The 16,918-nt window shown below is 43.7% G+C and overlaps 1 protein-coding gene across 1 annotated transcript in view; it reads right to left on the bottom strand.

Moving 5' to 3' along the window:
- Positions 1-16,918, bottom strand: part of CAMTA1 (calmodulin binding transcription activator 1) — a 916,345-nt gene that overhangs the window by 17,335 nt on the left and 882,092 nt on the right. The window contains 9 exon segments of the mRNA XM_082612607.1: positions 488-508; positions 2,038-2,109; positions 3,871-4,117; positions 4,640-4,827; positions 9,367-9,890; positions 10,328-10,643; positions 10,893-10,971; positions 11,363-11,559; positions 14,841-14,992. Of these exon segments, the coding sequence (XP_082468733.1) occupies positions 488-508; positions 2,038-2,109; positions 3,871-4,117; positions 4,640-4,827; positions 9,367-9,890; positions 10,328-10,643; positions 10,893-10,971; positions 11,363-11,559; positions 14,841-14,992 (1,796 nt within the window).

The raw sequence follows: 16,918 nt of genomic DNA, 5'->3' as shown, positions 1-16,918 counted from the left end.
GAGTGAGGAAAGGAAACAGACACAGGGCCCTTCTGCAAGAATCCTCTTTAGTCTTATCTGACCCACCTGACATTTTCATTTGGCCAAAAGTCTTTTAAGACAAGAATGCTGCATCCTATGGCGTTTCCATCGCCTTGACCCGTGCGCTCTGCATAGTCAGAACCTCCCGGGCCATGGTGAAGCACGATGGGAAAAAGGGAAATATCTTCAGTGGCTCACAGGGTTCACGGCAATTGTTTTGGATGGATTGTTTAGATGGACACTGGCCAAGAAAATGTCCAATGACTGTTACTGCTGAAACCCACTGCAACGGCATCACCACGTGGTCCCCAGAGGATAGATGTGCTGTGGTGAGGTGGCCGGGCGAGGGGGGTATGCCTACGGAATGACCGTGCCATCTTAATGGCCCCTTCTTGTAGTTGGTGATGGGTGTGAAGTGTGTGACTCTGGTGGAATGGTTTGTGAGAGGACTTGGGTGTATCATTACCTTCAAGGCTATCCATGTCAGCTTGGGGGAGAAACAGAAAATACAAGATTAATGTTAGATTGCCGAATAGAAGGAAATGAAAAACCAGAACCAGAACCAACGAAACTCCCAACAAAAAGAAAAAAAAAAAAGGAGAAAAGGCAACCTGGCTACCTTCATGCCTTCCATCTTCCAAAATACTTGTCTTATATTTGTCAGTATTTTTTAAAAAATGCCTTCCGTCTTTCTGGTTGTAGCCAACACTTCTTTGGGAGGGGATTAAAAAAAAAACAACCAAACTCACATTTTGGAATAAATACCTGCTGAAATCACAGACTTGAAACTTTGATTCTGAGTATTGCTCGGGCTAACAACAAGCCAGGATGGTTCCCTGCTCTGGGGCTACAGGGACTGTGGTGTCAGCGTTTACACAATAAACCTTCATTTCCTGGGATCATGAACTCAATGGCTATAAGCTAAAGAGGTTCCCCGCCCCTCACCATTAGAGCTTAATCCTAAAGAAACTTGAGAACATGGCAACCTGAATCAGACAAATGCTAGAAATAACAAGAGAACAGAATCCTGGATTTCTGTGTGGCTGGTATACATCTCAGCATTTATTATTCCTTAAATAAAAATGTAAGACCTACCGAAAGCACAACCTAATAAAAGGTTCTAGAATCTACTGACAGGACCGAGCTTTATTGTATGAACCGGTCAGAACTCAATTCGGCAATTTTTAACATTTTATCACCACCTAGGTGGTTAGAAAGGTCTAATATTTACTTAATCTCTCTGAGCCTCAGCTTCTTCATCTGCAAAATGGAAATAAAATTGTTTACTTCAGATATTTTTGTAAGGAGAAAATGAGATGATGAGCCTAAAAGATCCAGGACGTACCAGGTGCTCTCTTCCCCATTGAGGGGAGCTACATGACCTTGCAGGTAGTTTCAGAAATAGCAATACTGCACGAAAGAGTAACTCAGATACTCTTCCTGCAACACTTAACTAAGGAATACAAAACAGTCTGGAATACAAAACAGTTTAAGATATTCCGGGTTTCTTCAGATTTTTACAGTTCTTCATTTTAAATTGGATAAGAAGAAGCCAAAAGGAAAAGCTGCTCAGGATTATGTAATGTGTATAATTCAAGGTCAACGATAACAATTAGGATTTACCTACTCCAATCACCATATTAAATTCCCTGGAGTTCTTTAATTACTAATTAGTTTATAGGTAAAATGACTGAGACAGAGCCTTATTTCAGACACAAATAACTTCCTCAGTATCAGACCAATGCTGCAGGCATGTGACACCACTAAGAGGTCAACGATCTGAACAAAAATTATTTTGCGGCATTAGTTGCAGGTGGCTTTTTGATGGCTTGTTTTTGTTTTTTTTCCCTTCTGGAACACTTCCCTTTGGTTTTTAATCAAGGCAATTCAAAGTCAGCCTTTGGATCAGGCACTGGATGTTGTGCTCTTTGCGAAACCACACACCAGACCCCCCAGGCCTGTTTGGATGCTGTGTGAATAAGGCACGTTCCCCTGGCGACCCAGAAGCTGGCTCACCTGTTTATATTTTCTGTAACAACGCTGAATGACAGCTGCTGCTACTTCCTGCTGCTCCCTCAAGGGTCGGCCCTTCAAGGGAAAGTGAGGCAAGAAAAGAAATAATGATGTAGTATAAAAAATGCAACTGTCCCAAGACTTAAATGGAATCATGACTCATTTAATTGACTTTCTCAGAACTGAGACCAGAGGTTTACCAAAATGCAGTGATAAGTTAGAATCAAGATAAATTTAAGAAATGAATTTACAGAATAACTCTCTGATTATTCCTGCTTCTAAATAGAAGCATCATATGTGGATGTTAGGAGGCCTAAAACAATATTCATTTTCAAAGTATTTAAAGAATTAGGTATTGCACTATTGGTCCTTGTACATTCCTGCTCTCTGCTCTCTTTCCTAAGATAAAACCAAGTCCTCTACTTTTGTTTTTATTTATTTCTTTATTTTTGACTGCGTTGGGTCTTTGTTGCTGCGCTCGGGTTTTCTCTAGTTGTGGGGAGCGGGGGCTACTCTTCGTTGTGGTGCACGGGCTTCTCATTGCGGTGGCTTCTCCTGCTGCAGAGCACAGGCTCTAGGTGCACGGGCTTCAGTAGTTGTGGCACATAGGCTCCGTGGTTGTGGCTCTCGGGCTCGAGAGCACAGGCTCAGTAGTTGTGGCGCACGGGCTTAGTTGCTCCGTGGCATGGGGGATCTTCCCGGACCAGGGTTCGAAGCCATGTCCCCTGCATTGGCAGGCAGCTTCTTTTTTTGTTTGTTTTTAGTTAATTAATTAATTAATTTTTGTCTGTGTTGGGTCTTCATTTCTGTGCGAGGGCTTTCTCCAGTTGCGGCAAGCGGGGGCCACTCTTCATCATGGTGCGCGGGCCTCTCACTGTTGCGGAGCGCAGGCTCCAGACGCGCAGGTTCAGTAGTTGTGGCTCACGGGCCTAGTTGCTTCACGGCATGTGGGATCTTCCCAGACCAGGGCTCAAACCCGTGTCCCCTGCATTGGCAGGCAGATTCTCAACCACTGCGCCACCAGGGAAGCCCGGCAGGCAGATTCTTAAATGTTAATTAATTAATTTATTTATTTTTGGCTGCGTTGGGTCTTCATTGCTGCGCGCGGGCTTTCTCTAGTTGCAGCGAGTGGGGGCTATTCTTCATTGTGGTGCGCAGGCTTCTCACTGTGGTGGCTTCTCTTGTTGCAGAGCACGGGCTCTAGGCGCACGGGCTTCGGTAGTCGTGGCATGCGGGCTCAGTAGTTGTGGCGCACGGGCTTAGTTGCTCTGTGGCATGTGGGATCTTCCTGGACGAGGGCTCGAACCCGTGTCCACTGCATTGGCAGGTGGATTCTTAACCACTGCGCCACCAGGGAAGTCCGAGTCCTCTACTTTTGGATCAATGATTGATGGCTCGTAACACCTTCTTAGGGAAGTCAAAGATTCCTCTGAGAAACTGTGGAAGGCTCTGGGCCCTTTCCCACCAAAAATGCACTTTACCATAAAATTTTAGGACAATCAGTCACCAGGCCTCTAGCTAGAAACCCCTGTTCTAGGTCATAAATTCCTTGTGGCAGAGGTGTCAACTTACTTTATATTAATTAGATAATAAATATCCATTATTGTTACCAAGAGTAAGTTCAGATGGTGACAACCATCACACTACTCGTCAGTTTTATTTCACTAAATCTTCTGACAATTATTAATAATCTCATGGGACCTAATTAATAATGTCAAATAACAATTCTATCAATTCAGAAGAAAAAAAAAGAAACAGCATATGTTTTAGTTTGAACGACTCTGACTTTTCCCGATCTTAAGAGTGTCACCACATCAGGACTCTGTTGTCTTTTACCTTGTATTTCCGGAAAGCTGTCTGGACAAGCCTGGCTGCTTCATAGAGTTCTCTCTGTTCGTGATCAGACAGAGTCAGCTGAGCAAATTCATTCTCCACCTTCTCACTGGTAGACGCACTCAGGAATTCAGACCAGTCTGCGGCGGAGGGAAGGCTGGGTTTCTCGAAAGCTATTTCACTGCATGGTGAGCCTACAGGGCTCAGGCTGGTATTAGAAGAAGGGGTTAGAGGCTCGTTATATGCACTTCTGAAACAAGAGGAGACACAGGGGAGAGAGGCTGGTGATTGGTTTGCATGATCCATTGCACGCTGGTCAACGAGACAAGATGGTACCTACTGTGGACCATGTGGACAAGATGGTACCTACTGTGGACCATGAGGGATATGCCTTCACTCAGTCCAGAGAGCTGCTAAGCAGACTCTGAATGTCCTTCAGTTAGTAACTTCACACTGAGCACCTGTTATGAGTTTAGTACTGTGCTAAGTACTAAATCCACTGAGTCCACTATCCAATCGTGAAACTTCAGTTGAACTGGCGGGAGAACACCAGGATACATTATCTCCTGCACTCTGACGTGGGAAGAAAAATCATGGGAGAGGTGAGGACATGAGGGGGCCTTGGAAGAGGCCATGGAACCCGTCTTAACGCTTCCTTCCTTCCTTGACAACGGCATTCATTACATGGGACTCCTCAGATCCAGTGGGCCTCCGGAGCCTCCACGTAAACCCAGGAGCCTGCCCTGGGGAGTAGCCCACAAGCACTACTGACCTGATCTGGGCGGCATTTGGCAGATGGTCCACGTCAGCTAGGTAACCGGCCAGCCAGCTCATTGTACTGCTGATGGTGGCCGCGTCCGTCCTCTCCAGTGCCGGGGACTCCGTGGGCACAAAGTTCTCCTGCTTGATCCGCTCAGGGGTGGCTTCGATGATGTGCTCTGCCAAGGTCATCATGTTCACCTGGGGCCCAGAGGTCACAGGACACTCAGGTTAGGGTGGCACCTTAGAGGTTATCCAGGCCTACCCCCACTCCCCCCCCCCTTGGAAAGAAAGACAGGAGAGAGGGCGGGCTTACCCCTCAGTCCAGTGCCCTCCCATCTCATCGTAAGGTTTTCCGATTCACCTGAATATGCTGAGATCCCAGATCTGATTACCTCCACATCACAGTTTGGTCCCAAACCTTAAGTCTTTGAGAACATCTGGCTTGTGCCTACTTTCTGCTCTCAGCTAGGATCAACCAGTTCAGGATGCTAGGACTGGGCAGTCCTGGTCGTATTATTGCAGTGACACTACTGGTTACCTGGCCACCATCACCCCATTTTGCCTTTTGCCCAGAGAACCCCCGTTTTGTAGACAGCAGCAATGGGCCAGCATCCAGGGGACAGCTCGTGATGGATACAAGCCAACTGTCCTAATCCCCTTCTTGGTTTCCCACCTTCCGTGCACCAACAGGGGGAGGATCCGTGACCCACTTCTGGACAGGAGACTGCACAGAAGTCTGCTGGGTGGGCTCTGGGCAAAGCTTTTGCTTTCCTGATGAAAGGTTATCGATGCACCTGGCCCTTTCCCCTCCTCTTCCTGCTCTGACTACAGATGAGCTCCAGAAGCCACATTACAACAACAAAGCAACAAGCACGAAGAGGAAAGGCAAAAGAACATAAAATCCAGAAAAAATCCTGGTCCCGGACGGCATTATTGAGCAACGGAACCTCTGGACTTCTGTGAGAAAAATAAGTCATTTTCTTATTAAACCACTGGAGTTAGGTTGCTGATACCTGCACCCAAAATACATTCCTAATGGATACATTTAGGAATCCTCAAAACTAGTCTGGAGTAGATATATTTGGTCAGAATCAGAGATACGACTTTGTTTTTAAAAGTTTCCTTGCACATCTCTTGAAAATGGAAGTTGAAATATAGCAGTTTAAGTTTTGAAGTGCATTGAAAATGTTCTGAAAGGATCTATACAAAAATGACAAAATGCTTATCTTACAACATGCGTGAACCTGAAAAACATTATGCTAAGTGAAAGAAGCCAGACACAGAGTATGACAGTTTATGATTCCATTTATACAACATTTCTAGAAAAAGCAAAATTCTGGGGGAGAGAAATCAGATCAGTGGTTGCCCAGGGCTGGTATGGGAACAGAGGGTGACTGCAAAGGGGCACAGGGAACTTTTGGGGTGTGATGGAAGTGTTCTAAATGGGACTGCGATGATTGCACAGCTGTATAAATTCACAAGAGTTCATTACACTGGACACTTAAAGTGAGTGAATTTTATGGTATGTAAATTACACCTCAATAAAACTCTTAAAAACACTTATCTTAGGTAATTTTCTAAATATTCAATGAAGAACAAGAATTATTGTGACAGGAATAAAAATGAAAACATTTAAGGAAAAAATATCACAGTTTTTCTTTTCCTTCTATATTGGCTTTCTTGGTTTGTGAGTCAAACAGGAGGAGGTAAGTCCTACCTTGATTTTTTTTTCATGAAAGTATTAAAAAGTGGAATTTCTGGAGACTGAAGGTTATAACTATCTGTAGTCACTCCTCTCCCAAATCCTCTATCATATAAACACGTGTCAGTGTAAGAACACCTTAATATCATAATAAATGCAACATTCTGAGAAACCAAGTAGCTGATTTTTCATTGTGATAGCTACAAAAGGCAATGGAATTTAAATGACTTTCAGGTTTTTTATTCAAATGATGTTGGGTTTTTATTTAAATTCTCTTTGGGTCCTAGTATACGAGCAGTTTTCATAAATGGTCTTGGATGTCTAAAAAGAACACTGATATGTATATTTACTATGTGTATTCATACATCTACATAATTATATATATCATATATTAAATATACATAGTCAAACTTTCTAATTGTATTGTCAATATTTTCATATCCTCTTCATACTTGAGCTGACAAATTTTGAAACAGTTGTGTTAGTCTCACATTATGATTATAGTTATGGTTCCACATTTCTTCATCTTTACTTGCTTTAATATTTAGAAGCTATGTTGTTAGGTGCATAATGGCTCACTACAGTCATATCGTTTTGACAAATTATATATATATATACTATTTGCCTTACCTGTACTTTTTATCTTTTTTCTTTTTATTTTCATTTGTCTGTTATATCTTTACCTATCACATCATTTTCACTCTTTCTGTTTCATTTCATTTTAATTCTTTTACAAGCAGTATATGGTATATTTTGCTTCCTTTTTTTTTTTTTTTTTTTTTTTTTACCCAATCTGAGAATCTTTTAATAGAATTAACAGTTTCCAAAGTGGGAATAAGTCACGTTTGAAAATATTCCTATAATATTATGTTATAGAGTATTATTTCTGTTGTTGCTTTTTTCTTTATTACCATTACTGAACTTTTCCTGAATGGGCCAAATTTTCTTTTTTCCCCTTTATATGACATAGAAATTCTGTATTTTTTTTTTCACTACCTATTAACTTGACATTTCTAACAAGCATATTTCAGGCTACACATATCTATCAATATCATAATTGGAACAAACTTTGATTTTCCCTGGACAGGGGAACTGCTTTAATACACTTTACCTTCCTTTCCCTACCTCCCTGGTTTCGTTAAAACAACTTAGAATCTTAGTTCTAGGTTACTTTTTGAAACATTATTCTTCTTTTATTTAAAGAATTGCTTATCATGCAACCACACTATCAATAATTATTCAGAGATATCAGTATTACTGGTTTTACTGTTCACTCCTGCAGGAACTCTGGCTTGCCATTTCTTGAATTATTTCATTAATTTTAATTGTTAATTTTTTCATTTGGCTAAAATGCTTCTTTAGACTGCTGCTTTTTTCATAGGTATGTGCTCTTAAATTAGTAAAATATTCTCTGAAGTTTCTGTGAAAATATAAAGTAGATTTTTTTTAGGTTATTTTCTATTTCCTGCATCAACTGTTTCAGTAAGGGCCAGTTGCTCTAAAGCTGTGCTATCCAATGGCTATTCAAACTTAATTAAACTTAAGTAAAATCAGAAATTCAATTCCCGATTCACACTGAATACATTTCCAATGCTCAGTACCACTCATGGCCACTGGCTACCATATTGGACAGGGCAGACATAGAATGTTTCCATCACTGCAGAAAGTTCTGGTGGACAGTACTGTTCTAGATGCTCATCTTAGTTCCCCTCTTTTAAGCTGCTGATTTTCATAGTCTGGTGATTTATTATTATATGTTTATATTTATCAATATTGTTCTAGATTGCTCAGAATTAATATCTAGTATGGGCTCCATCAGAAATTGTTTAAAACAGGGCTTTAACTATGGCAGGTCAAACCCAGCTAGCTAACTATTTGTGTAAATAAAGTTTTATTGGCACATGGCCAACTCATTTGTTTAATATTGTCTAAGGCTGCTTTTGTGCTACAAAGGCAGACTGAATAGTCATGACGAAGTCTGTATTGCCCACAAAGCCTGAAATATTTACTATTTGGCCCTTTCCAGAAAAAATGTGCCAACCCCTCATCTCAAATATTATTTGATTTCCTGAGGAAGGCCTCCCCACAATGGTAGTGGTTGGTAGATCAGTAGCGGGGCGCCCACCACTCACCAGGGATGGAAACATACTGTTAAGTGTGCATGATTCTTGTCCTGTGCTAAACAGTGGGGGCTGGTAGGAAGGGTCCCCTGGGATGCAATGAACAGGAGTGTTTTAGCAACCAGACCTATCTAGGAATGCTGTCTGGGATACGAGATCCCCATTATTTCTACAGGCACAGGTGCCCTCGTGAATTTCTTATGGGAGTTTTCTCCTTTTGTATTTGTTTTGGATTCTATCAATGGGAAGAGGGAAAGAGAGGAAGTCAGACACATGTTCTGAGGATGCTCATTTTGTCCTCCCCATAGAGTATATTTTAATGAATGGAATTTGCTTGTTTAAGAGCCTAACCTCAAATTTACTTCAGTATGTATTCTCTTAATCTATAACAACTGTGATGCTCTAAAAGGATCCTGGATTTATTATAAAAGTAGTCAATTATCAGCTTTAGGGATATTCCACTGCACCTCATGAGAGCCTCAGATGAAATATGCCTTTACAAGAACTAGACGCTTGCTGTGCTTATCAAATCACTTACATCATTCCAATTCTACCCACAGGCCTCCTGTTCTAGCCATTATCAGGCCGTGACTCTAACTAGTACTTGAAACAGCAAAATCAGTCACCCTGGATGCAAGGAGGAAGCAAAAGACTTATTGTAGGAGTTTTGAGGAGCTAGTACAAGGCTCTACTGAGATCTGAGTCCCTGGTATTTAGGCCCTGTTCACAATGCTTGACTCACAAGTGAAAATGTGGCCCAAGTAAAGAAGACACTCCAAAATTCTGATATATAAGCCCAGACTTCGAACCTTTCACTGGTGAGAAGATGACATGACCTCTGGAAATTGGCAGTAAAGACCAAGGAAGCTAGGACGGATGGATCAGCCTCTGCAGGTGTACCTTCCCCACGCTCACCTGTATATCATCCATGGGTTGTGAGCACTCCTCACTTTCTGCACTATCACGGTAGGACCCCAGCTCTGTGTTCACCACCTCTCTGTGAGCCATCATCAGGACACTCACTGGTTCCCGTGGACGCACCTGTGAAGGTGTTGCATCCTTTCCTACACTGGTCCCCTTCGGACTTCCAGTCACCTGTACTGTAGACACACCAATGTAAAGATCTTTGGAATTCCACTTTACTACCGGCTGAGATCCAGAGGCTTGGAATCCTGCAGTCTCTGGAGTGGGAGGGGAGATTTCCCGGCTGTAGTCCCTCACTCCTTCACTGGGGCTGATTGTCTCGGGGACAGACTGCTTAGAACTAGGGCTCTGCTTCCTGATATTTGGCTGTTCCAGACTCAGTGCAGTGGAAAGCAGCTTCTCCTGCCTCGCCTGGAAGTACTCAGGGCTCAATTTATGCTTTTTGGGAGCTGGATAATCTTTGTGGCTCTCACTGCTGGAGTAATTAGAGGGTTCAGACCGAGGTCTTCTCAGCTCTGAAAAGTACAGTAGAAAGGACAGTCAGGATAGGCGATACAATTAGGAATCCTAAAGAATTAACACTTTCTCTATGCCTGAGAGACACAAAGTGCAAAGCCAGAACTCAAGACATGTCCCTAACATTTCAATATTCCCCAGCAGCATATACTATATTCAGATAATCCTCCTCCAAAATCTGTAGTTCTTTCTTGCATGAACATAGATTTTTTTTTTTTTTTTTTTTGCTACTTTCTGCAGTTTTGGGGTGGGATGGGCCGGGGAAAGCACTAGGCATTCTAATAACTAAAAGGAAAATTAGAAACACTAAAAAAAAAAAAAAAACCCCAAACCCTTAAATGTATGTGAATATCCTATGGACTTTTCTGAGGGTAGCTGCATGACAGCAAAAGGGAAATCTGCCAAGTTCTGAGATGTAATCATTTGAACTGTTTACCTGGATTGGTACTTGCAATGACGGTGACTCCTTTGGGTATTTCTGGGGAGTGGATTGTTTCACCGTGCCACTGGGTCATCCAGCTCTCTGCACTGGGTTCCTCACTTGCAGGACAGTGGATTCTGGGGTTCTGTCCAAGCTGAGCCTGCTCGTCCCTCTGCAGGTGCTCCAGACACTCTGCTAATTTCACATGACCCCTTGACCTGGCAATTCCCAAAGGCAGCCTTCCTAGAGAGTCCGGAATAGAGATAGCCCGACGGTCCCACTTGTACAGCACGACAGCTGCTTCTAAGTGCCCGAGAGCACACGCCCACATCTGAAAAAAAAAGAGAGACAAAGCGAGCTTCCTCAATACGAGTTAAAAAACATATTTCACTTTTGCCATTGCTGCCAACCGACACATTGGTCCTCGGCACCGATCTCAATGGGGCCATAAAACGTTACCATGACAAAGTAGCTCTGATACATGTCGTACGTTCAATGAGGGGTAATACAAAGGGAACCAAGCACATCCTTATGCCAGCCTAGAAAAACAGTTCGGGGAATAAATGAACTCATTTCTTACCAGAGGAGTACAGGAGAAGTGGTCCACATTCAAGGGGTCAACCTCCAGTTCCAAATCAATGCTATCTGCATGCTTTGTGCTGGAACAAACAGCACCAGAAATTACTGCACAATGAATCCACGTTAAAAAATACCAGAACGTTATGAAACCCACAGAGATGAAACCAAACTGGGCGACTCACATTCCTGGCGTGAAGAAATAGAGCCCCAGACTCCCTAGGGTGCTCTGGGCTCTCCGTTTTGCCAGAGGCCCAGGGGAAATAAAAAGTCCAATGTTTAGTTCAGCATCTCACTCAGGACTTCTCGGGCAGAAGTTCATAGAACTTCTTGGAACTATCCACAGAGAGAGCCCTTTGCTCTCAGGCTACCACGCTCCCCGAATGGCCAGATTTCCCTCCACCAGTGGACACCCTAAGAGGAAAGGCCTGCTGAGGGGTGAGGATGACAGCGGCCGTCTGGCCCCAGCCTTACCGCCATTTGATCAGGGTCTGGATGAGGGTGGCGTAACCCTGGGCTGCGGCCAGGTGGAGGAGGGTCATTCCACGGAAAGTCTTTGAGTGGATCAGATGCTTGGACTTTGCCCAGCAGGCCCGGCTCATCATCTTCTCGCACACGACAACCACGCGGCTCTCAAAGCAGCTCCCCAGGGTCCCGGGGCCAGATGCGCACTGTAATGAAATGGCACGTGTTCCGATCGGAGGACCAAAGGCCCTGTACCAAGTCAGCATTCGGATGCCGGGGTGGGAAACCAGCGCATTATGATTTGCAGCGGAAAACGGGAAGCATGAAGCTGAAAATAAGACATCTCGAAAGGGAGAACAGAACGTGCCGCGTCCAGCTCAGCGGCACATGTCCGCAGCCGGGCACACAGCAATTTTCTGTAACTCTAAGGACATCAGAGTCCGTCTGCTGCAGCTGACGCTCTGATTGCGAGCTTCGTGCTGATCCAGCTCAGGGAAAGTATATACTGCTAAAAAAGAAACGAACAGAAAATGTGGCCCCAGCCTCCCAGCTGAAGGAAACAGTGCAGGCAGTAAACTGTCAGGGGAGAGCAAGGCAGGGTAACGTGTGCTTCCACCACCGGCTGCCTGGAGCTTTTGATTCCCCTGCTCCTTCTGAAGGAGAATTAAGTCACTTAGATGGGGATTTTTCTCCCTAAAGAAGCACTTAGAAATATCCAGTAATACATTTGCAACAACATGGATGGACCTTGAGGGCGTTACATTAAGTGAAATAAGTCAGAGAAAGACAAACACTGTATGATGCCACTTATATGCGGAATCTTAAAACACACACACACACACACACACACACACACACACACACAGAAGCCTCCTGACTTCATAGATACAGAGAACAGCCTGATAGTTGCCAGAGGTGGGGGGAGGAGGTGGGAAAAATGGGTGAAGGGGGTCAAAAGGTATAAACTTCCAGTTATAAAACAAATAAGTCCTGGGGATGCAATGTACAGCATGGCAACTATAGTTCATAAGACTGCACTGCATACTGGAAAGTTGCTAAGACAGCAGATCTTAAAAGTTCTCATCACAAGGAAAAAAAAAATTGTAACTATGTGTGATGATGGATGTTAACTAGGCTTGTCATGGTGATGATTTGGCAAAATGGATACAAATACTGAATCATCATGTTGTGCACCCGAAACTAATATGATATTATATGTCAATTTTATCTCAATTGAAAAAACAGATTTTAAAAAATCCAGTAATAATCCAGTCCTTTATATAAAGCAAAAAGGACACTGGGGAAGGCATGAGAGGCCTCGAAATTTAAGCGTTCTTGCTAACCACAGAGGAACACGAGAAAGAGAAATTCACTCATGTTAGCCACCTGGCTTTCTTCTCTTTTTTGTAAAAGGAGGTTGTGAAAGAAGAAAAATTAAATCAAAGTTAGGAACCTCAACAGCTTATCTGAGTCTCTGCTCTAGCACTTTTACGTTTCACCCCCACCCCCCATCGCTCCACCCCGAATAAATGGCCCTTCTGGTCTAATTCTCCTCTCTGGTATTATTTTAAAGGTATTTTGTCCAGTTACAAACCCCATGAAATTCAATTGCTACAGAAACATTGTTGCTCTTCATTGTTTTTTGATTTGAAATCTGGAAAAAAAAAATGGCTGCAAAAATAAAAAGGCAGAGGATGGTTAATGTCACCCTCGCTAGAACTGTCGTGACACGTTTAGAGGAGCACAGTCGGGCAACCCCGACCTGCAGCAGAATGACCTTGACTCGAAAGGCCCAGGCACAGCTGCTCTATACACACCAGACAGATACATTCAGGGGCACACGGAAGTCACTGGGTAGTGAGCAAAGAGGGAATTTGTTTGCATTAACAAAAATAGCTCCATCTCTATCACATAAGGTGGACACAGATATTTATTGAAGCCAGCTTAAACTGATGAAAGAGTATTCAATAGCAGTTAATATGGGATCAGACAATAGGCCAGTTGCCAGATAGGTGAGCTATAAAATGACACTACTCTCCATTCCCTTTATGCAGGCTTTGTTGGTGAAAGAAAAAGGATTTCATGGGAATCTCTTATTTTAGCCGTGAGATAGACAGTAAATAACGTTTACTTCTTTTTATAAAGCAGTAGTATCCGGCGGACAGGAAGCCTTAATAATATTTTACTTTGTGCCAAGTCTTTCCTTTTCCATTGATTTCTGAAGATAGGAGAGAAATAAGAAGGAAACTCCCGGAAAAAGGTTAGTTTCGGGGGTGTGGTACCGTATGCTTTGTTTTCATCTATTGTGATGAAATAGATGTGTTTCATCTATTATTAAAAATATTACTAATACTTGATATTTACAAGGATCATAAAACTCCAAATGTTCACTTTAAAATATAATTGTTCAGAAAAAAATCAACATTCATCTTGAAGAGAAAGAGGGGGAATTATTTGAGGTTTTTAGGTGATGTCTCAGTGGTGGAGGTAAGAAACACCATCAGTCCCTTTAAATTCATTCTAGGGGACTTCCCTGGTGGCGCAGGGGTTAAGAATCCGCCTGCCAACGCAGGGGAAAACGGGTTTAATCCCTGGTCCGGGAAGATCTCACATGCCACAGAGCAACTAAGTCTGTGCGCCACAACTACGGAGCCCACGCTCCTAGAGCCCGTGCTCCGCAACAAGAGAAGCCACCGCAATGAGAAGCCCACGCACTGCAACAAAGAGTAGCCCCCGCTCGCCGCAACTAGAGAGAGCCCGCGCGCAGCAATGAAGACCCAACAAAGCCAAAAAAATAAATCAATTAATAAATTAATTAATTAGAAAATTTTATTCTAGGGCCTCCTGAAAAATAATTTCTGCCTAGGAAACTTCCCCAAAATGAAGCTCCTAAATGAAATTGACATAAAGCCTTCAAGACTAATGGGACTCTAAAATAATATTTGATGATTTCCCTGTACCTGACAATAATAATGCATTCATCACGGAACTGATGAAAAAGCATTTGTAACAACGACAGAATGTGTAATGTTCTACTATTCTGCACTGAAAAATTACAGAAACAGTTTCTCTGGGCCCTTATAAAACAATTATGTTTTCTATTTATACTTAAGATAAAGATAGAACACAAAACACAAAATAGGCTCTAATTGAACTCAGCCCAGCGAATCTGAGTCATCTCTTGGCCTCTGTTCCGTCACTGGATGCCCGCCCTCCCGCTGGCAGGTGACTGCAGTGATTTCTGAGATCAGTAAGTGACTCAAGGCTTAGGAAGGTGAACCACTGAGAAGCCTCACAGTCCAAGGCCTCTTCCCTAACACACAGAGTTGGATACTCAGAAACACAGGGACTACAAAGCACCCCCCTGCCTTTCGCCTCTTCCAGGAAGGGTGCCAGCAGCAGCAGAGAAGGGACTTGTGATCGACAGCCTTGCACATCAAGAAAACATCAGACACCATGAAAGGCGACAGTCCGCGCAGACTCGTACCTGAGCTTGGCCTCCTCCGTTCCCACTCCCGCTGCCCCCTCCGCTGCTCCCTCCTCCGCTCCCCTGCTTGTGCTGTTGGGACCCGGTCATCTCAGCCATCCTCCTTTCCATCTGCTCCAGTCGCTCCAGGATGGACATCCTGAACTGGTTATCTAGGGCAGAACAAGGAAGAGTGAGGTTGTGTTCTGGAAGAAGGGCCATTGACACGTGGCCTAGGCGAGCCTGCAGGACGGGCATCCAAGATGGCCACCGGCCCAACCGAATCACCGGGCTTTGTCCAGGCTGGATTTCTCCAGCGTGGTAGTGACCCTGACACTTCACATAAGACCGCAGCCTCGACAGCAGCCCGAAGTTCTCAGCGAAAGGAACAGAAAACCCCTTTTTGTCAAGGTCCTGGTTTCAGGTTCCTGGACCTCATTTCTTTGGCAAATTCCCCAGTGGAAACCTTGAAGAGAGATCTGGTTGACAGGCCCCTAGAGCAAACAAATGAAATGAATACAATTTAATTTAAATCACTGGAAGAAAGCAATCACTATGGGAAAGAACACACACAACCCCACACAGATGTAGATACTTGGATTTTTTTTTTAAGTAGTATCTTTTACCCACACACTGGAAAGAAATATATATATATTTTATTTTCTGATCCAGGCTCTAGCCACAGACACACACATACATTAGAGCTGGGTTAGGTAAGAGCAAATGCAAAGGCCCTGAGGCAGAACGTTCCAGGAGCGGAAGCCATGTGGCTGGACCATAGCAGAGAGGAGGGCAGAAGATGAAGCTGGAGGGGGGTAAGGACCAATCAGGACACAGTTAAGAACACTGGCTGTGCCATAGAATAGTTGTGTAACTTTGAACAAAACCTTCGGTGTCTCAGTTTCCTTAACTCTTTTTTTTGTTTGTTTTTTTGTTTTTTTGTGTTTTTTTGCAGTATGCGGGCCTCTCACTGTTGTGGCCTCTCCCGTTGCGGAGCACAGGCTCCGGACGCGCAGGCTCAGCGGCCATGGCTCACGGGCCCAGCCGCGGAGTGGGATCTTCCCGGACCGGGGCACGAACCCGCGTCCCCTGCATCAGGCAGGCGGACTCTCAACCACTGCGCCACCAGGGAAGCCCTCCTTAACTCTTAAATGGGGATAGTAACTGTCCTTACCTCCGAGGGGTGTTGAGAGAATTTAATGACCTAACAGATGAAAATGCTCAGGACACGGGTAAGTCCCAGATAAGTGTGCCAGCCATCAGCATCACCTTGTGGCATGTGAATGAAATGTCTTGGGAAATGGATCAAACAGCTGTGACAACATAGTTCTTCCTCAAAATTGCTAATGGCATCACTATTTTCAAAATACAGCCAACTGAATCATGAAAAGGAGACCCTTGGAGAAGAAATATTTTATCAGCGTTCCTTGCCATCCTGACTGTAAATCCTGACACGAGTGAGTAAAGTGTGTCGATCCTACGAGAGATTAAAAAGTGGACGGAGCTAACACTTACCGAATCCGTGCCAGTCACTGTAAATAACTTTACAAATGTTAACTCATTTACCCTCACGGCCATTGTGTGAGGTCGGTCCTGTCACTGTCTTCATTTTACAGATGAGGACACTGAGGCATGAAAAGATACCTAGCTTATCCATCTCCAGGACCCGGAGCTTAGCCCCCATGTGACAAAAGGAAGGGAAAGTTATGGGAAGAGAAGATGCACAAGGATTAGAAGGTCTTACCCTAGGGAACAGAACTTTTTTCTCAAAATAAAAAGACAGTAAATACCTGTTTCACGGGGAAGTTTTCAATACCGAATGTCAAACTGATCTCACTTTTCTAAACCACAAAAGCAAGAGGAGGTAGACTGCTTTTCAAGAATTGTGGTATTATTTTCTTAGTAAGCTATTTCCAGGAACAACATGAGAGGGAAAAAATCCTTCCTCTTTAAAAGTGAAAGGTAACGTCTCTCTGTTCCAATTTCATGCAGACAGATGTGACGAACTCTGAGGACCCTCTGAGCATCTCAGTGGCACAGTCACGGGTGGGGGCGTAACCCTGAATGGATCTGCTTGTGGTACACTGGCCATGGCCGTG

The sequence above is a fragment of the Mesoplodon mirus genome (assembly GCF_964341445.2).
Source record: "Mesoplodon mirus genome assembly, chromosome: 3".
NCBI lineage: Eukaryota > Metazoa > Chordata > Mammalia > Artiodactyla > Ziphiidae > Mesoplodon > Mesoplodon mirus.
This window is presented reverse-complemented; position numbering and strand designations above follow the sequence as displayed.